General features: G+C 41.9%; 1 protein-coding gene across 4 annotated transcripts in view; it reads left to right on the forward strand.

Moving 5' to 3' along the window:
- pax5 (paired box 5) overlaps positions 1-22,353 on the forward strand; it is a 47,886-nt gene that overhangs the window by 10,982 nt on the left and 14,551 nt on the right. For 2 of the 4 annotated variants that reach the window (XM_058641589.1, XM_058641590.1), the window contains exons 2-6: positions 4,129-4,294; positions 7,730-7,927; positions 8,549-8,610; positions 11,652-11,777; positions 18,873-19,057. In XM_058641589.1, the coding sequence (XP_058497572.1) occupies positions 4,129-4,294; positions 7,730-7,927; positions 8,549-8,610; positions 11,652-11,777; positions 18,873-19,057 (737 nt within the window). The remainder of the gene's footprint in view (positions 1-4,128; positions 4,295-7,729; positions 7,928-8,548; positions 8,611-11,651; positions 11,778-18,872; positions 19,058-22,353) is intronic. The other 2 variants (XM_058641591.1, XM_058641592.1) reach the window with 1 other exon arrangement.

A 22,353-nucleotide genomic window follows, 5' to 3' on the forward strand; every position in this document is an offset into this window, starting at 1 on the left:
AAATGAGAAGTTAAACCACTTATTCTGAGATTAAAGCGACATAATGCGTATACTTTTTTTTGGTATTTGTATTTATCTGTATGTATAGGCTTTGGAAAATAAAATTCAAACACATAATCCCCATAATAGCCTACCTCAAGAATAGTGAGAGCCCGGCTGTCTAATGCCAAGAGTAAACACACAGATAAGTAAATAAATAGTTATCTTGGGGGTTTTGTGGGTCACGAGTCATTCCTCTGCACCTCTTTACAAAGCAAGGCGTATTTCATGCCCTGGCCCAGATAGGAAGGGTGAAAGGAACCATTTCATTTACTCTTATCTGAGAAAGAGTGGGAGACAGAGGGAGCGAGAGAGTCTTCTCTGCAGATACCTGTGGTGAGGAGGACAGAGCACAGTAGGCCTCAACAAACGAAACGACCCCGAGAAAACATTCAGCAAAGCAGGCAGGAAATGTTTCGGGGGAATAATAATAACACAGAGAGGAGGAAGGAATAATGCCCTTTTACAACCACACAGAGTATTCACAGCAAGCAAAAGTGCGTGCTAAAGACTCAAACTTGTCCATGTAGGTCAGCCCGTTCATTCTGTCTGAAAATGTCTGAATGAGTGAGTGAGTGAGTGAGTGAGTGAGAGTTTTCTCTTTGCATCTCAGAACTCAGTACAACACAGGATTTAATCACAGTAAAGCAACACACTCGCACACACCTGCCATCTGGCTGCAGAGCTTTGTTATACAAGTCCCATCACTTTTCTTTCTTTCTGATTATCTTTCAACTATAAACTTCCCGTGAAACGTATAAAAAAAGCAGCCTACATTCGAAAAACACTGTGTCTCCAGTGAATTGAATGTTTGAAGAGATGGGGTTATACTGTAAAAAAAAACTGTGACGGCTAAAGTTGACAGAATTTTGAACAGTGTACCCGTCAATATCAAGCGACTGATTGATTTATCAGTCGCATTTATTTTAAACGGACATTAATCAGCGTAAATGTGTTCATCATCAGTGTTGCCCAAGACTTTTTTATATGAGGAACCCACATTTTAAAGATGACAAATCATTGTGACCTAACTTACAAGTTAAATCATGACAGAAGACATTTTTGTGCATAATACAGCATTTCTGATTAGGGAAATTGGACACTCTAAATTGACTGTAGGTGGATGGTTGTTTGCCTCCATGTGTCCCTGTGATGGACTGGTGACCATAGACAAGCACCCCCTGCGACCCTCATCTAGGAGACTAAAGCAGTATGAAGATGAATGGATGAATGTATAGATATACATTTACTGTCTACACTACATTACAAAGGAATTGAGTACAACCTGCCAGGGGTGGAGTTGAACTTGCGACCATGATGTCTTTTGCACACAGGGCACCGGTCTTAACCACTACCCCACCCCCCTCTATTTTTACTGTAGCACACAGAATGGCTGATATTGATGATATGAAATATATTCAGATGGGACCAAATCAGAGTCCAGGTTTCTTTGAGTCCCTGTGAAGAACAAGAACTGTGGCTTCTTGTTTACATCCAGTGAAGGAAAAAAAATGGTGATCACACGTGTGGTTGTTTTATATGCATTTTGTGTGGTGGTTTTATTTGTTTTACTACAGGCACATGGAACACTGACAGCATTACTTAAAAAAAAAAAAAAATCCTCCAAGGTTCACTAAATGATAACAACAAAAACAATGGTTAAAGCAGGGGCAATAAGGTCAACTATATTCTATTTCTATTCCCTAGCGGTCAAACCCACTATTACAAACAATGTTTGCTTTCCACCTCCAACACTTGTATATATCCATGTCTTTGAAAACCCACATCTCCAGTTTGTGAGGAGGGGAGCGCTCTGTTCAAATCAAACCTGAGATTGTTGTGATGACACTACTCGTGATGTTTTCCACAGAATTGAAAAAGTTCACCTTGGCGCTATAGCTACCGCTGTTTTTACAAGCTGAGCAGTATTCCCTCGTTAGAAGCGAAACAATCTTAAATACTGAGACAAATCTTTCATTTATTTAGTCACACTGGTCGTCTACAAAAAAGATCAATGCTTTTGTCACAACCAGTGTGATTATAGTCTTAGTCAGGTCGCTGTGGCATTGCATAAATGGATATGACTCCCCGACTGTGTGTGTGTGTTTCTGTCTTTGGTAAAAAAAAAAAAGAAAAAAAGATTGCTTCTCAAATGGCCCTGTCTGCAGCAGACATCTGCATAATTTAAGCATCTTTTTCAATCTTAAAAAAAAAAAAGTATGATAAAAGAGAGAGAGAGAGAGAGGGGCACAGTGGCCTTTTGAAATAGCTTGGTTGCAGTCACAGAATGAGACACTCTAGACTTAACATTTCACATTTCTTTATCCTTCAGTATGTAGAGACCTGTTTATACAATATTGTGTGTGTGTGTGTGTGTGTGTGTGTGTGTCTTTATTTTAGGAACAGACAAACAGGTTTGGGGGACAGCTTGGTGTTTTAGGGGGTATCCCTGCTGGGGTAATGTGTTTAAAATCTATTACCCCCACAGCTAGGATTAGTGTGTGTGTGTGTGTGTGTGTGTGTGTGTGTATTCCCCTAAAGACGTAATCACTATGCTAATACAAAGGCCAGTGGATTATGTGGTAAAGAAATTCTGGTTGATTTATACTCTGCCTTTGGTGAAATACATACACACCCGCAGTACAAACAAGTATCGTTTTGTCCTAAAAAGTCATATATTTATGTTGTTATATACCATACATTCATACTGGCTGATACAATGGTTAGCAGTGGATTACAATGTCGCCTTTGACGCAGATTCACATTGGTGTGGATGTTTGTTTTCTGTGTTTTACGGCAGTTGGCATCTTTAATTTTACATTACTTCCTTCTTATTCCCTCGCCTTTGCCTCTTCTTCCTCTTTGTTTTCTTTTCTCTTAATATGAATGTGGCAGGCTGTTGTGTTGACCTCCCCTTGGAATACTCGACCTCTTGTCCAGTGCATGTTTGTATGGCTCCAGACTGACAAGACTATAGTTTATCTCTGTAAATCAACTCACTTGGTTATTGTTATCCAATGCACTGCCTTATGTTTCGTTCCTTTTGTCACTACTGTTCAATGCAGTCTGACCTTTTCCAGATCAATTAACAAGAAACTATATGTTTATGTGTCGTGATTATGACAAAAAAAGGGTAGAGCAACAATGCAACCCAAATGTATCAGCGATTCAGAAGTATTTTATTCTAGAGTACAAAGGTCTTGCTCTTTTTCATTCATTTCCATCAATTTCTTTTATCCCTTCATCCCTCAGGGGGAATATTAAGGGTATCTTCCAGTGAGGGACCAAGGCCTCGCCTTGGTCAATAATTAATTGAAATCCCTTCTTAGCGTACTCTACCCCAGGTTAAAATGGGTAAAGTTTGCACTTAATTATGCTGAGCAGGACAAATAAGAGGGCAGTGATAAGAAAATCTGAATCCACTGACCAACCAGAGAGCAGCAGCTGTGTGATACTGATGAGCAAAGTTACCATATTTCTGAACCAGTAGCCAAATATTCACTTCTTGTACATTCGTTTGAAAAACAACCTTTTTGGGAAATGCCTGAAACAAGCAGATAGTTTCATATAAACATACATAAAATGCACCTTTGCCAAGTGTCAACCCACAGAAACACAGTCCATACAATCCAGAGAAATCCAAAAAGCAAAGTTGTTATTTAGTAAAGCTGGACTGTGGATTCTTGGTGCTTGTAGAGTGTAGCTGTATGAGCAGCAGTGATGTAATGACTGTCCAAACTGCCATTCAGTAAGACTTTGTACTGTCTTCTTATGTTGAGCTGCTCAGTATTTAGCAGAGAAGACTGCGATTGCACTAGTCCACTGAGGTGCGTGTGTGAATCTGATATTTGCTTTTTGTAACAAAAGTGTATTTGTTTTAACAGTATAAATATATTACTAATAGAAAGGAATAGAAAAAAGTTTTGGACACTAATGAAAACCTTAAGAAACTTTTATTTTACAGACATATTTAAGGTGTGATATATGTAACCAAAAGTAATGCATGAAAACAAATCTCTCTCTCTCTCTCACACACACACACACATACACTCATCCTGACACTTTGATTGGTGTCTTCTCCTTCTCTAGGACATGGCGGCGTGAACCAGCTCGGAGGTGTGTTTGTAAACGGCAGGCCCCTCCCTGACGTAGTGCGACAGCGCATAGTAGAGCTAGCCCACCAAGGGGTTCGGCCCTGTGACATCTCACGCCAGCTACGAGTCAGTCATGGATGTGTCAGCAAGATACTGGGCAGGTAAAAAGCACAAATGACCACACACACACACGGTGATGCTCGTGCTCAGTATTCACAGTTTACATAAGCAGTGACCTAGCATGTCACAGCTCAGGCAACTGGCTGAAATAAAAGTGTAAAATTTCAGTGTGGCACGGGACAGCTTAAAGGGTCAGGTTTTTTTTGAAGTATGGTAGTAGGAGTTACTGATGCACATGTTAAAAGTCCGATTTTGGTCTGACTAAACAATAATCTGGTTTTCTTAATGTCATGTAAACTAAGAAAAAACGAACTAAAATCGAGCTAGTCTTAGTCGGACTAACATACCTGGATAATGCGTTTCATTGTCCGATTACTCCTGCGTGTATACACTTAATCAGACTAGAGTTGGTCTTGGCGTTCTACGCATGCTTTGACCCAGAAGTAGAAGTAGATGACGTATAAACTGCAGTAATGTTACCGGAAATCATACGGCGGCAGTGGCGTCTTTCTTGAGACAACACAGCAACCACAAGAGCCGTGCTCCATTCAACTTGTGCCACGATTAACATGTACAGCAGGTACGAAACATACAGAAACACAGCACGACCCATCTCACCGCTCACTGTTTGTTTTTCCTGTGATGTAAAGGTCGACAGGAAAGTGATTCAAGTACACATTAGCTTGTAAAGAGATACAGCGCCACCTATGGAGGCGGAGTCAGACGTACACGGCAAATACCGATTGCTTATCTTAGTCAGACTATGGCCTTCACTCGATTAAACTATGCCTGTATGTAAACATACTGACTGTTAACACTGACTTCATTAAGTGCTCGGTCTCACTTAAAACATTTCAGCCGGCAGGGACACAAGAAAGTCAACTCAACTAATAACATCTGCACCTGCTTGAGACGACAACACCTTATGTTCATGTTGTTTCACTTTTAGACAGACTTTTCCAGCTGTAAACTGAAGTTTGTAAAGTCATTCAGCTGCACCAAAGTCCACAGATAATTTGTTTTAGATTACAGGCACACGGGAGCTGCAGCCTTGTTTAGAAAGTTTCTGAAAGTCACACCAAAGTCACTAAATTACACCTTTTTTTTAGGGTGTGTGGGGGGGGGGGGGTGAATGGTTTACAAAGTGCCACAAACTTCCCCACATAACCACACTTAAGAAAACCCTTAACTAAACAGTTGCGCTTTTACATCTGTTCCATTGCTGAGTCATTCTGGTTTGTTCTGGCTCAACATGTGTCAGTCTGTGGCACCTGCAACATGACATGGCCTCATTTCGAGAGATTTTCTGTCACTGATTCAATTCCATCAACATAAAGGCTGCATTTTCAGTTCTGTCGACCCTTGCCGCCCCTGCCCCTTAATTTCTCTATCTCATTCTCTTTTTACCTTCCTCTCCTCTGACCCCTCTCGATATTTTTGTCTCCTCTGAACCCCCCCCCCTCCGATTTCTCTCTCTCTTCCAGTCTCTCTCCCTCTCTGCCTTTTCAAAGCTAAATTCAAGAGCAAATCCCTGCTCATTCCGTCCTCCACAGAAGAAAGGAGGACAAAAGGGAAAAGATTCATCACTTTTTGGAATTAGCATCAAAATGAAATTGGCACCATATTTCTGCAAACCTGCCCCCCTCAAAAAAAGAAAGACAGGGAGACGGAGAATAGTAGAAAGACAAGAACAAGGAAGACAATCAAAAGGAAAAAGGCGTGTTAAAAAGAAGAGTTCAGGAAAGAGAAAAAAAAAAGAATGAGAAAGACCATTTGTGGGGACGGAGGAGAAGGATTAGCTACAGCGACCCTCAGCTATATCAAAAAATGTGTAGCTCATTGTTCTCCCTTGCCTCTCTCACTCTCTCTCTCTCTCTCTCTCTCTCTCTCCTGTCCTGGCCGTTCAACTCACTGAAGCGTTACTGTGAGGGGGAGGAGAGGGGATCGAGGGATGGGAGGAAGGAGGAGGGTTGTTTTATCCTTTCCTCTCCGTCTCTCTGGTACCAGCAGAACAAAAACACCAACTCTACCATCCCGTGTCTGTGCGTGTGTGTTGGCTCATCGTTCTGGGGATATCAATAACCACACTTGTTTATTCACCAATGATTCAGCGGTGAATAATTTAAATAGTTCTCCAATTGAAAATAGATTGTTTTTCCTTTCGCTGTGTTTATGCTCCAGCTGTGAAACACACCCACATTCTGCAGCGGCGTGCACACACAGCCACACACTTAAAAGAGAGACAAGGAAACGCACATTTACAGGAACACATATCTTCATGGAAAGGATTACCCTACCATACAGCAAGCAGAGAGAGAGAGAAGAGAGAGCGAGAGACAGACAGACAGAGAGACAGACAGAGAGAGAGAGAGCAGGTTTAAGACTGACTGACAGCTTGCATCCACACACAGCATCCCTCCTTTTTTGCAAGCTGAGTAGCGCATTTGCTGTCCTCCCAACCCCTGCCCCCATGCCCCGTCTGCATGCAAATACATTCATGAAATAGCCGTGGTGGACATGAAATGCCTGAGTCTGAGAGTGTGTGTGTGTGTGTGTGTCCACGACTCCACGCCACACTTTTCATACCTGTGTCACAATGGGAAATTATCAAAGACAACAAAAAAACACAGGTTCACAGGTGTCGCGCACACAAACGTCGTCATTTTAGCCAACTCTGACTCTGACCATTTCAACATTACAGCGAACATCTTATTCCTCCATGTGTGTTGCCCCTCTGATGTCTGAGACTTAATCCGCTCAGGCATAGAAGATGTAAAACTAAATAAACGTCCCATATGATCACAGACAAACACTCTGACAATGTAACACACAAGCTTTCTTATCCTTCTTTAGCGTTAAATCTGTCTTAATACAATGCTGACATGACAGTAGAATTTGTGCACTGAAAACGTGATGATGGATGACAAAATCGACAGTCTCCACTCCTGCAAAAATGTTTAGCTGAGGTTTCCATGTTTCACTCTGAAAATACCAAAATGTGTGTAAAAGCTTGAGCTTACTTGAAGAAAACATTTTAATACAGGCAGCAAAATGCTCATAACCCTTAATACAAATTGATGAATGAGCGTTGCTTTTAGAAGTGGATAGAAAAGTATGAAACGCATGCACGAGATGGGAAAGGGTTTTGAATCAGTGCAGTGGAAAGGCCATTACTTTGCCTTGAGAGCCAACAGGAAAAACATCCGAGACAACATCAAGGAGAATCGGAAGCACTTTGTCTAATTCTATCCACTGAGATTGCCAATGTTGCAAAATCTTAATTCATTTCTGAAGAAAAATCCAACGACACACACAAACAATGAACAATAACATGGATTTATCCGTGACCAAAAAGAGCACCTTACTCATGGTTTAACCCACCACGACTTTTATGTCACCTCGTATGTTACTACAACCACCTTGTATTTGCTGCTCCCTATGACCGACATCAGTCTCTTCCACGCTTCGATTGGCAGGTACTATGAAACGGGCAGTATCCGCCCCGGGGTAATCGGGGGATCCAAACCAAAGGTTGCTACACCCAAAGTGGTCGACAAGATCGCCGATTACAAACGCCAAAACCCCACCATGTTTGCCTGGGAGATCCGGGACAGGCTCTTGGCCGAGAGAGTGTGTGACAATGACAGCGTCCCCAGTGTCAGCTCCATCAACAGGTACTACAGTCTGTGTAATCTGTGTATATGTGTGTGTGTGTGAGAGAGAGTATCAATTTATAGCAACAGGTACTGAGTTTAGGAACATACGACTGTTCGTTTTACGCGTGTGTGTGAAAAAGAGAATACCAAAGAGGCCCCAGTCTCCATATGTATGAAGTGGCTGCAGCTCAGTGGTTCAACACGATGGTACAATGACAACCTTTTCCCCTGAGCATAGAGGCAGAGAGAGAGGGATGGCGAAATAAGAGAGAGAAGGAGTGAGCAAAGGAGGCAGACAAAAGGGAAGAAAGGTGTGTGCGAGCAAGGAAATAAAATAGAAAGGGAAGAAAGGGAGGAGAGGAAGGGAGAGGAGAGGAAAAGGGGGAGGAAGGGAAAAGAAAGGGAAAGAATGAGGGAAAAAAAAGGCTTGCATGAGCAGCCAAGCAGGAAGTGTGAGGCCCCTCTGCCATGTCAGCCTGCCTCAGCCACTTCACACACACACACACACACACACAGTTTTGCGCTCCCACGATGGTCATGTTCTCTTTGTCACTCAGAATCCTCTCTCTCTCTCTCTCTCACACACACACACACACACACACACACGCACGCACTAATATCTCCTCTCTTTTCCTGCAGGATCATTCGGACTAAGGTTCAGCAGCCGGGCCAAACGGGCTCAGTGTCGGCTCACAGTTTAGGTAGGTCGCTGTTATAAAATCCTGTTTCCAACTGTCAAAGCAAATTTCTTTTTGAAGAACAGACATTGTGTGATGAATCTTTCAGGACCTTGTGGAGACCACGTGTTTAGAACGACAGAGGAACATAGATTTCTGAGATGCTACTTCAGTGCTTCAATGTGTTACCTGGCATGCTGACCTGGACACATTGCTGATACACGGTCGCAAGTTAAACCTGTATAACATAGTGGTGAGAACCACAGGGCACGATACACGATATATGGTCCACGATACCAATAATATCACGATACAAAGATTCTGTGATAATCAGTATATTGCAAGACAATCACAGCATAGAGAGCAAAGTGCATTAAGTCCATGTATTGAAAGTGAATTAAAATATTGATAATTGACCTGGTGTATCGATTAAAGTATTGTTTAATAATTTTGACCCACCCACTAGAGCTTAATTTAGTTTCAGTGTTTCAGTGACCACAATAACTAACACTCAAACAGCGATGCATGAACAGATGTTTGGCATCATCATCAACATCAATAACCAACATAAAGGCTTCTGTACTGTAACCACCAACTAAAGCTGACTCACACCTCTGCACAAAAATGAACATGTGCTACAAACCTGGTTTTACAAGTAAGAAGGAGACGTTATTCTTATGCCTTCGCGTTCTGCTGCCTGGTGACAGCAAATTCATTAGTGTGAGTATGTAAAAGAAAATAAGGAATGGAGTGTGCCGAAACAGAGACCTGAAACGACTTAATAATGCAACAAAACAAAGCTTATTAACACTGTTGTCATCATGTCTGTTATCACTGTGGCTGTTTTTTTTGAATATTTATATTCATATTATGGTTTAAATCAAGGCAGGATTATACATTGAAAAAAAGGGCAACTACCAAAGCCTCAAGGGCCACAAAGGTCCATTTTTATTGTGTATCAGTCGGCTTGTGGTAATGTGATTAACTGTAAATGTGCTTTTGCCACCAAATCGCTTAATCATGTGTAACTGCCTTGAAGCAGATTCACTGGTCTTATGTGCTGTGCCGTGTCTTTACGGGGAGCATTTGGGAGCCAAACTTCACATGGTGAATAATCCGAAATGAATTTTTATTCAAAGTGGAGCCCACAGCAAAGGTTGTGCCCCACAGTGGGCCATTCCAGCCACGTTTTTTTTTTCTTCCAAGAAAACATAAGAAAATTTGACTTAATTGAAAACGTTGGCAGTCATTTTGCCGATGGGGTGATTAAAGGTGACATTTTACACAACCATGGAAATCAGAGATATGATAAAATATATCATCACAAAAAAGTTACATTTTGAAGTAAACTAAAACTCATTTATTTTTGTTCGGGGTTTATATTTTGGTTTAAATGATGCTACAAACCGAAGCAACCTACAGCAATGATAGGAAGACTATTGCTTCTTAGTCGATGAATATCTCAGAGTAGAAATAAATATGAGAGCTTTTCTCTCCCTCCCTCCCTCCCTCCCTCGCCTCCTCCCTTTGTCCTGCAGTGGATTGTGTGCTGGTGTCTCTCTTATCTTCATCATCACACTTTGTCTATTAATCTAAATTAATTTCACACACGCTGCTCCCTGACTCCTGCCTGACTCCACATTTAGCAGGCACACTCATACATACACCCGCATACGTGCACACCGAGACCCACTGAGTTAACACACACACACACACACACACACTTACAGATTACACAGATAAATGGGTCCCACTCGCAGGCGGAAAATTGAACATTTGGATTTGCAGAATAAAAGCGTAGACGTTCTGATAAAAAAAAGACTGAAAAGAAAGAGAAAGAAAAATCAGATAATTGAAGTGCTAAATCAAGTGATGGAAAAAGGAGGGATATGCATTCATTATACTCCCTGTGTTGTTAGTGAAAGAGTAACGGCTAACAAGAACCTTGATCCTCTGGTTCGTTGTTGTTTTTTTTATTTTTTTATTTCTCCTTTTCTGGCTTGTCTTTCTGTGTTTGGGGTCTGCTGGGAGAGAGGATTAGGATGTCTGTCTCCACACCTTTCTGTCCCTCCTGGGATGCCATACTGTCACTCAGCCCCACGTCCGCTTACAGGGGCAAAGATAAGGGGCCATGTTTGTGAGTGTGACGATATATGTGCGTGTGTGTGTGTGTGTCACTAAAGCGGTGACAAGTATGTCGCTGTGTCACCCAGTGAGGAACTTGTCTCTGTCTCTCAGGGGGGAAGATTACAGAGAAAGACAACGAGACAGACTTCTGTCCTCTGTGGCTTTTTCTCAGCTTCAGTTCATTCTGTAGAGCCCAGTAAGGTTTTAGAGGATTAAAGTGCAATGCTGTGTTTATGAAGACAATAAACAGGATAGGCTTTAAATCATGTGGCTGTCACTCAGAGGTTTTTGTCCTCTACAGTATTTTTTGGTGGCAAACGCATCAGAACACACGCTGTGTATGCTGTGGACACAAAGACATAGAACCACTTTTTTTTGGATCAGTCTGAATTATATGTAATATCAAATGACTTAAAAGTACCTGTGAAGATTAATGTATTATTATTAGGTTTCCATCAGCCTGTTTTAAGATGGAAACTCAGATATAAAAGAACATTTGAGGGAGGTGGAAAGGTTGGCAACAACGATGGTGTTTAGAAATCGCAAGAGTGAAACTCTCGTCATTTCTAAACATCATTAGGGCATCATTGGGCATGAGGACAAAAACCACAACATCCCTTGATTTAGTGCATGATGCAAAAAATGACTACACAAATAAATGGGAAGCAACAAACTATATGATCACATACTTTTTCACTGAACTGACCCCCAGTATTTGCTTTACAGCAGTGGATGGAAACTTGACCAAATCTTTAAGAGGTTGCTTGATATTTGCAATACAATACTGTAGGTATCATCTGAAGTCAAATGCTTACATTTTATTTTCATCACTTTGTTTAATTCTGTAAGGTCATGACATTTTGCCTTCAAAATACATGGCATGATTTTCCAGTGACACCATATGAACCTTGTCCCCTGTTGTGTGATCTCTTACGCAGCGACGTCCGTGGCTGCCACACAGGTCTCAGCAGTGACCAACGACTCGGCTGGTTCCTCGTACTCCATCAGCGGCATTCTGGGTATTAGCTCAGCCGCTGATGTAGGCAAGAGGAAGAGGGACGAAGGTGAGCAAGAAATGTCTTCATCGTGTGTGTAATTCATGTCAATTAATATGGAAAGCAAGGTGTGTGTGTTTTAAAGCAAACATCAGCATTAAGAAATCCCTATTTATTAACCAACATCGCTTCGCAGGAGTTTTATGTATGCACTATTGATCATGTACACTGTCATATTGGATCAATGTTATATGCTAATTAGAGGTGTGAGCTTGTGAATGTGTGTGCACGCGGGGGGGGGGGGGGGGGGGGTCACATCTACTGTACATGTGTGTCTGTTCATGTTGGTGTGCACACACGTGTGCATGTTTGTGAGTGTGTATGTGGCAGTGTCAGTGGCATTAAAAAGCCATCACGCAGACAGTCTCCTACGGTAAATGAGACAGGACCAGATGTCGGAGCGAGGGGGGGTGACAGAACGCCACCAGGGGCTATTTCTTGCTCTCTTTCTCACACTAACACACACACACACACACACACACACACATATATATATACAGTATGGGGTCCTTCCCACTCGTGATGAATTTCCAAAACACGTCAGCAGGTTCCAGGATGAATCCCAGGTGCACCTTGAACATTTTGATAGGCTCAGATACACCCCACTTAACCACCATCTCTGACACACACACACACACACACACACACACAGTTTAATAATGATGAGGTTTGTTCTAGAGACTTCCACTTTGCACAAAAATGGGCTCGTAATACTTTGCTGCTGTCAATCTTAGAATTATTATATTTATTCATTTAAAGGTTTTCTGCATTCACTCAACACACCACAAACCACTGGCAGCGAGATCATACAGTTATCACCAGTGTTACTTTTTAAACTGGCATTTTAAATTTCCACAAAGAAGTAAAACAAAACAAAATGCAGAAAGTTGGAAAAGTCAAAATATTACTAAAAGGTTTTTTACGCTTCAGCAAAGTGATAAAAGATCAACAAAAACAAAATGCAACAAAAATCACTGGGAACTTATTTCACAATATTCATATATTCCTCAAGGATTTAATAGCACCTGACTGGAGAATCAGAGCCATCGAGTGTTTATCTTTATATGCCCAACTCCTAATATTCAATTGTGGATGGAAACGTACAGTGAATTGTTTTTATTTTGGTGACTCAATTGAAGCTTAAATTCTGATGGCTCTTGAATTGGATCAGAGCAAACTTTTTTTTTACTTTAATTAGACACAAAGCACAGATGTAACGAACAAAGTTAATTATGGATCCGTTTCATTAAAGTTGTTCCAGACTGCTGCTGTTGTACCTGCTTGGTTCACTGATATGGCTCTGCTGTGAAGAATGTCTGGGGGTCTACATTCCCATTATTTCTAACTTATCAAAAACAATGTACTGCATATTTACACACATTACCCTCACTGTTATGTGTGCTCTAATAATGTCTGTGGCAGAGACTTGACGTGTGGTCAAAGTCAAATCTCTGTAACGTAATTAACAGCATGATTACGTTGCTTTGTTTTTTCCACGAGTACAACATGCTTACACCATGTTGCCACATCATATGTGGTGTGACTGTGTTTTACTGAGTGGACCTTGTGTTTTTCGCAGTCGTATCAAAAACGTTGTATCCCTTCATGTTTCAGTGGAGCCTTCGGAAAGCATCGTTTGCGCATTGTGTCGCTCGGCATCGCGTTGGGCTTGTGTGTTTTATCTGCAGTGTGTCTGTGGCAGAGGTCTGCGCGGTTGGCTCTGTGGTCTAATTAACAGCATTGCTAATCACAGCTTCCATTAGAGCAGCCCCCGCTGGATAACGACACACACACACAGCAAGGGGCGGCAGGGGGAACAGCATGCACTGACATGGACAGACAAATACACAAACACAAGCTCCTCTCACACACTCACACCCATATGCTTGACTGTATGGACATTTGTAGACACACAAGAGGGGAAGAAAAGAGACATCACACTGCAGGTGAGGCCAACAAACACACAGTGTTCTCTTGTTAACTTTGTTGTTATATCCATATCACTGTGCAACTAAACATGTCACATTTAGCCATGACACAGCCACAGTGTAAGTGTCCTTTTTGCACCTCAACTGTCAAAGCCATTTGTTGATTTGTGAATGGTTGTTTTGACGCCATGTTGTTTTGTTAATTATAAAATGACAGACTGTATAAAAATGGAAATTGCACGGTTCCCTTCCTAAAAACTGACTGTAATATAAACCCACTGGCGGTGTATTTAGCCAGAGTATGAGGTTAGGGTTAGGGACCAGGATAGTGTTGAGGTAAAGGCCAAGAAAAGGACTGAGGTTAGGATTAGGATTAAATATCCAAATTAGCATTTGTGGATATTTACACAAATTTACACATTCAGACTTTGATTTTACTAATATCATCAGCACTTGATCAACATGACCAACAATAAATCATAAATAATTATAAATGATAGCGTTCATATTTTCCTTGTCAGTAACTGATTAGTTCTGGCTTGATGCTCAGAGCAACATTAAAGTGTGGATGGACACTCAGGGCAGCTACTGTGTGCGTCTTTCAGATGCCGCAGTATATGATGCTATTGAAATGAGAATGGGCTGAGTTTGGAAAGTGAAGCCCAGGGGGTAGAATGGAAGAGAGCCGATAGCCACCAGGGGCGAATCTGCTGGTTGCACACAGAACTTGAATAAATGGAGAAAAAAAGAGTCTACTTCTCACTTAAAAATAAATAAATGTCAGTAAACACTCTCAATCGCAAGTTTCAAGTCTTCTGCAATAGAAAATGATATCAAACCTGTAAATGACTGAAAATTCACAGACACTGTGTTGACTGTGTTGACACTGTGCATGTCCTTTCACACCTGCAGACATTTACCTATTGGACAGTTGCAGCTTTCATTTACACTGTGTTCACACCACAATACATGGGGTACTCTCTCATTTAAGCCTGGAGGTGCCCCAATTGGGGGACCCAGAGAGACTCTGTGTAAAAATATTGTGGACTACTGCACTAAACATGAAAGAACATAGTGATGTTGCACATCAAGAATCTGGCCTACAATACTGTATAAACTATTTTAAATGTGACAAACGCAGCTCAAATAACAACTAAATGAGTTACTACATATCAAACTCCGCAAGGCAACGCTATGACAACCCACTCGTCACATTTCTGGATCTAACGCTACGACACTTTATACAGAACACACAACATTGAACCTCGCATGAAAGCAGAGACTCCACGGATACACCAAAACACCACAGAGATAAAAGCCAAAGAATAAAGACAACAATAATCGCTTCGCCGAACAACTGCTGTAAAATTGCTCTTACCGTTCACGCTTATCTGTCAAAAGTTGATATTACGGCGAAAACAACGCCATATCCGGTCAGACGGATGTCCTGCGTTGCACTCAAATCATTCCGGGCGCCTCTAACGGAACTTTAGGATCCTGAGGGAGCCATTACAATCTTAATATGCAGCAGTCTGTTCTGATCACATGACAGTGTTCTGCTGATTCTGATTGGCTGACAGTGCTGTCAATCTCATTTTGGCGAAGGTAGCGTCATTGTATTGGCTCTAATTATTCAAAGGAAGAGTCAAATCAGCCTTTCCCTTGCGGAGATACAGGCCTGCTACTGGGATACAGCTCAGTCTAGCCACCTTGTGTTTGTTTTTGGAATGGGAAATATATAATACAAGTCTGCTGGAACTTTGAAACAAAGCCATACACGGTTTTATTGAACAATAATAGTGTCATAAAAATGAAATAAGAAGTTTTATACATGAGAAAATACAAATGGTAGAAAATAAGGTGCCAAAATGTGCCAAATGAGACCTCGCCTGTACTTACTGCACATAAAACCTCTAAACCATAAAAACAAAGTCAAACTTTTAACAAAAGACTCATAGACTTTCATACAAACACATACAGACTTACATACATAAAACACATGCAGATGGCTATTCAAGAGAATACAGGTTTCAGGCACTTTGACAATGAAATCTTGAAGAATCACACTGCCGTGACCACACATCACCTCATGTCTTGATCATTTTGGTACATTTGATTTTGATGTGGTTGGGCGTGAAGCCCATTGTCAGTCACTTAACACCCGGTTGTCTTGTCTCTCACTGTATCGTATCATGATTTCTGCTGGAAACTGCTCAGAAAGTGTAGAGATGCCAGCTGTATAAGTGATGGGAACACAGGAAGGGCTTTGGGTGTGTGTTGGCAGCAGGAGTGTGTGGGGGTAAAGCCCTGTGGTGACCTGTGCCCCCAGCCAAAGAGAGGGGAAGTGGGGGTTTGACCGGGGACAGAATGTAGATGAATGTGAGTGAATGGAAGAACTTGACTTGTGGGGCCAAAAGGGGACTATTGTATCTCAACCTATTCTCTGACACACACTGTGTGTGTGTGCGTGTGTGTGTGTGTGTTACATAGATACAGAGGGCAGAACAGGTGGTGCCATTTCTCGACAGGAGTGTTTATTGTCTTTAAACTTGAGTGAAAAGGCCTCTGTGTGGCTGAGGGAAAATCATTTACCGCATTGTGGACAGTATAGAGTGACTGTACAAACCATATGTTGCACAAATAAGAAATAGTGTCAACTGCATTTACCCAGAATGCCTATAGCTGACCTCTCACCCCCTTGTGCATTCATTGTGACATCCAGCAGCTTACCAGATAAAAGATGGCGGGGTAAGCAAGAGATAGAGAGAGGACTGAGGGAGGGGAGTGCCGCCCTTCACCGTGAGTTCCTCTGAGGGCCTCCCTCTTCTAGAAACTTTGATCTCTGGAGTTGAGATGGGGCCAACACACACATACACACTCACAAACAGATGACAACCCGTCCAGCTCTCCGCTGCATTTGGACATTTCGATCAACTGTTCCTGGGTTGTTGAAATATGGCAAAGGTAGGCGGAGTCAGGGCGAGGTGAGAGAGATGAGGAGAGAGTGAGTGAGCACAAGAGAGAGACAGAAGAGAGAGGAAAGAGGCAGAAAGGAGAGAACAATAAGGGCTCATTGTTTGTTTTGTTCTGCTCTGAAAAAGAGGGAAGAGTAGCGCTTCCCTTCTGAGACTGACTCACAGAGATAGAGGCAGCTGTGTGTGTGTGTGTGTGTGTGTGTTGTGCGTGTGTGCATGTGTATCCGACAGTGAATAGGATTTAACCCGTCACGGCAATGAGTTTCTTTACCCATCCATGGATACAATGAGACCGGCCGGATATCAGGCTACCCACCCACTCACACCCACACCCAGAGACACACACACACACACACACCTTCACACCTCCACACGTTAATACAGATGAATGGACAGTATTGATTATCAATAATATTAGTAAAAGCGTTGTTACTCCTGCTCAGTTACAGTAGCTGCTACTCTGTCTTTCCCTGTTGGTTCTTTGTGGGCTTGCGTCTCTTTCTCTCCCTGCGTGTGTGTGCGTGTGTGTGTGTGTGTGTGTGTAAGTAAGTGGCAGAGAGAAAGCAGAAAGCAATAAGCTGACTGAAATGGTGCCATCAGAGCTACATGATTGATCAATTGAATTCCATCATGAGGACTGGCCGGTGGGATTAAATGGGTCACCGTGGGTTACCAGGCTAAAGCATCATACTGGCTTTATCTCTCCCCTGATTGGTCTGTCACTGGAGACCTGGGCCATACACTCACATTGCTCCCAGCATCTGTATATGAGTGTGTGTGTGTGTGTGTGTGTGTGTGTGGCTGTCGAAATGAATTGAGATTATGATCAAGCGCAGTGTTTGTAAGAGAGTGAGTGAAAGAGGTTTTGTGTACCGAGAAGGTTTGGAGAGGTTTTGTGAGGTACGTAGCACTGTGTGAGTCTCTCCGGCAGCTGCACAGTGTTTTGATTTGATGGTAATGATTATTGCAGTATAGTTTTCTCTTTCTGTTAACAGGAGTTTGCTCTTTTAAAACCACAACAAACTCATTTCTTTTGACTTGAGCAAAATCTGACATTTGACTAATTTGAAAATTTTATGAACTTTTTGGTCCTATTGCTGAGATTAGCGCTCGAAACTAGAAAAGCACAGTTTGTGACCACTTTAAATGCTATACAGTTGTGGGATAATATATTAATATGTGGATAATACGTTTTTTTATTATTTAAATGGTAAACATATATAAAAATGCTTCAAAACAAACTCCCCTTGTGAAGTGGTGCCTTGATATTTTTTACAAACACAAATCACCTTCAACTTTTTTGAAAGATCAGAGTGACAACAATGAAAGAAGATAAAGAAGTATTCTTCCTTTCTCTCTCTCTCTCTCTTTGTTTTGTTTTAAACCAGATTCTGTATATAAAACCTCTTCCCGCCGACCTGCCTGTCATATCACTACACCAGCTGCTGGACACTGACTCACACACACACACACACACACACAAAACACACAGCGACCCCCAAGACTAAAATAGGCTCTCAGGAGCAGTTTGGAGCAATGAATTGGCTCTATAGCAGGGATTTTCACCCTCATCCCCTTTTTCTCTTTATCTTTTTCTCTCGTTCTCTCTTTTCTAATCATTTGTGGGCCGTGACTCTTCAGAGTTCTTATAATTGTCTCGTTCGGTCCCTCAGCCTTGCAATAACTGCAGGATACGAGAGCTCACAGTCTAATACTGATACCACAGCAATATATATGTGTGTGTCTGTGTGTGTATGTGTCTATGTACGGGGTGATACATGGACAAAATGCGTATATGTGAGAGGCGAGAGTGTATTTTGGAGAGATTAAGAAGGAGAGACAGCATATGCTTGGTAATAGAGTGCATTTGTATAGTATTTTCACAGAGTCTCCACAATCTGTTAAGTCACTTGGTCCTAAATCAGCTCACTGGGATTCATCGTAGTCTTTAGTTCACTCTGACTTCTTTCTCCACATCTACCCTTAGTAATTTATTTTATCAACACATGCCTCTACTCCTCCTTCCATCCCCCTATCACCGTCTGCCTCTATTTTTTTTCCTCTTTTTTTTGCACACACCTGACTATCAAACACCTCCCTTCATTAAGCCTCCTTTCATGGTCTCATTCCTGCCTTAACTATCATCACTTCACAACCTGTTTAACCTCACCTCTTGCTCCTGCCTTGTCTTGTGTGTGTAGGTATGCCAGAGTCACCACTGGCCAATGGGCATGGCCACAGTGGGCGGGACTTCCTCAGGAAGCAGATGAGAGGAGAGCTGTTCTCACCGCAGCAGATCGAGGTATTGGACCGCCTGTTTGACAGACAACCATCCTGTCCAATCCAGTCCAGCTCTGACCTCTATGTGAGCCCTGACTCTGGCAAGGTAAGGGCGGGGCATCATGCAGGCTCTTGGCTGCGGCTGAGTTTGAGAACAGGTTTTAGGGTAAAAGACTATAGACTAAATCCCACAGGTAACCGATTGGCTAGCAGACACAGCACCACACTCTCGGAGAACTTCCGTGCTTTTAACCATGCATGCTTTCCTGCAACTAATTTGATGAAAAACGCACAGCCTGCTTTGCTAATGCTTTTCATTTACTAGGTGATTAATTATTTATTTTTCATACAGTCAATCAATTTCATAAATAAATCTTAAACAACTTCAAACTGATGCCATTAATCGGCAAAGCCTGTGAATCCATAGCGCGATAAACAGTCGTATCTATATTATTACTCGTTTTTACATCAGAAATTGGTGAACAAGTAAGACTTGTTGAGCGTAACAAAAAAGTACAAAGATGCCCTTTCCTTACCACAATGATGACTTTTCAAAAGGTGTCAGTTTGAATGTATTGCCTGACCACTTCTATGAAAACTTCAAAAAAAGGTCATGGTTTTACTGCTAGACAGAAACATGAAAAGCACACGCAAAACTCAAATCTACAAGAGGAAAAATATACTCTATATCAAGCAATCAGTGTTAACTGATCATCATTACCTCGTTTCACTATCTCCATCTGATTCTAACTACAGCACTGTGAATTTGGGAGACGTCTAAATAATCTTTTATTTGTACTTAGTGGCGCTAACGTTTATCTTGCCTTTAATGTAATGGAGAGTATCCGCTTCATTAAAATGACAGCGATGCACAATAGAACTTGTTCTTTGCTCTTATTCGCCCATGAACTGCTTGTCTCTGCTTTTACCTAAAGCCTGCCCTGCCTGCTATGCCTTGCCATGCCATGTCAGTTTTGAAGAAATGAGTCGCATGATGTGCCCCACATAACGATTTCAGAATTATATGTGACCAATGAATTCATCCTAATTGATTTTTTTTTACCTCTTTCATGCCTCTTTTACTCTGAAAATATTAAGTGGAGTTGTGTCTGTTACCCTGACAGACCGCTGTGTCTCTGTGCTCTGATAGACAACGTAGACAGTCAGTCTTGGCCTATTGATGTTCGTATTATCTAGACACACTGCAGGGGTTAATGAGCATATTGACCCGATTCTTATTATGACCTCACTTCCTGCTGCTCAGGGACGCCAGTGAAGCTGTCCACATGCTGATGCATCTTGGGAATGTGCTGCATGTGTCTCTGTGTGTGTGTGTGTGTTGTTTGAATATGACAAGGGAAAAGATGAGGAAACAAGAACTAGACAGGGTGGATGTTGCATCTGAACTGACCTTGTGCCCTTTCCCAGACGTAGGTTCATATAAATCTGAGTAGGATAGAACAGAATAGAATAGAAAACCCCAACAACTACCATTTGTAATTGTTTATATTACCTCCCATATCTTCTAATATGTTGTCATCCAGTCTATAATAATGGCATATATTGCCAACACCTCAAAAAACCCTAGTTTTGGTTTATTTGTTCTGTCAATGTCAAGGGCAAGAGTATGAACACTTAATGGTGGAGCAGTAGTAAATGGAATCAAAGATAGGCTACAGCCTTAGACCTATAGGGCAGAGTTTTACCTCTTAGCCCATTCTCTTCCCTCTGACCGACATGGAGAGTGGAGTGGCACAGGGCGAGAGGTCGACAGGCATTGGCTGTCGTAGCTCTATAGAGTATGACTTGAGACTATAATACCCAGGATTCATAGGTCAGTGTCCTCACTGAGCCCGGTCAAGCCACTGGGGTCAGGGTCAGGGATAGAGTTTTTTTTAAAGTGTGGTTTGCCCTGAGGTCAAACTGGCTTTAGGAACTGCATTACAAAGAAATGCACACACACACACACACACACACACACACACACACACACACACACACACACACTGTCTGTCCCTTTACCTCTGCTCCTTTCTCTCATCCTGTCTAATCATCCACACCCCCCCCCCCCCCCCCCCCCTTTCCCCGCCTGCGTTTCCCAGAGGGAGTGATTGACAGTCATATACCCTGAACTGACACAATGACAGCACAGCTTCTGTGGTGTGTATTTGTGTGTGTGTGGTGTGTGTGAGAGAGAGAGAGGGAGCGACAGCATCGGTGGCGTTATGGTCAAGGAGGGTAATGCTGTGCTGTGACTGACGATGTGTGTGTTTTTGCTTTAGAACCTTTTTCTGCCATAACCACTGACCTTGTCTCCTGACCTAAGGGACCAAAACCTGGTCCTTATGAGGCGGAACCTCATTTCTGTTAGGGTTAGGCATTAACTGATTATGGTTAAAGTCAGGGATAATGCTTTGTTTAGGCTGTCCAAATGAATGGCAGTCCATGGGAGTCAATCTTTTTTATTTAGTTCCTATTTATAATTTTATTTCTTACTACATTTCCCTTTGGGCTGCTTCTTTTTGTATTGCTTTGTCTAATTTTTAATTTCCTCTTTGGCTATTATCAATACAGACATAATTTATCTTATCTTATGGTAAAAGCATGGGTGCAAATGGTTTGACTTCAGGTAATAACCTGTTAATTTAGCAATTACTTAAACTTTTCTTTTTTTTATTTTCTTGCACTGAAACATGAGCCTCATTATTTTGTTTTTCCTTCATTCATAAATTAAAACTGTTCATGTTCCTGACAAGAAAGTCTTAATTTATCAGGCAACAGTCAAGACCCTCTATTTTTTCTTCATCCCTAACAAACTATCCTTTTATTTGATCTCCATCTATTGCTCTTGTTCCCTCCCTCCATCCCTGTAGTCTATTAAGCTCCACTATTAATTTGTGTGTGTGCATGTTCGTATGTGTGCCTGTCAGAGGCAGTTCATTTGAATTTCCCCTCAATCACTTCCTATTACTCAGGTGATAAATCAGCAGAGCTTACAAAGCCCCCACCCATCCATCCATCCATCCATCCATCCTTCCATCCACGCTGCCCTGGGTCCAAGTGCCCACTGCAGTACCATTTAGCCACTGACAAAGCTTCAAAAGACTCACTTGCACCCCACATAACTGCTCTATGAGCAGACTGTCACACCTTTCACTCCATCATCACAGAAAGTCCATTCATCCAATCTTTCCCTTTGATGAGTTTAGTTTGAAAATGGATTTTTCTCATCGTTCAGTCGTTACTGCCACCAAAGAGGTTACATTTTTGCCCGCATTTATTTGTCCTAATGCAAAATATATAAGGATTTTGATTACATTTTCTGATGTGGATATGGGTTATGGCCTAAAATGAAAACTGAGCACTGTTGGCAGAGGTTTGAGGACTCGGAGTGCTTTCATG

Source organism: Solea solea, chromosome 10 (genome assembly GCF_958295425.1).
Source record: "Solea solea chromosome 10, fSolSol10.1, whole genome shotgun sequence".
Taxonomy (NCBI): domain Eukaryota; kingdom Metazoa; phylum Chordata; class Actinopteri; order Pleuronectiformes; family Soleidae; genus Solea; species Solea solea.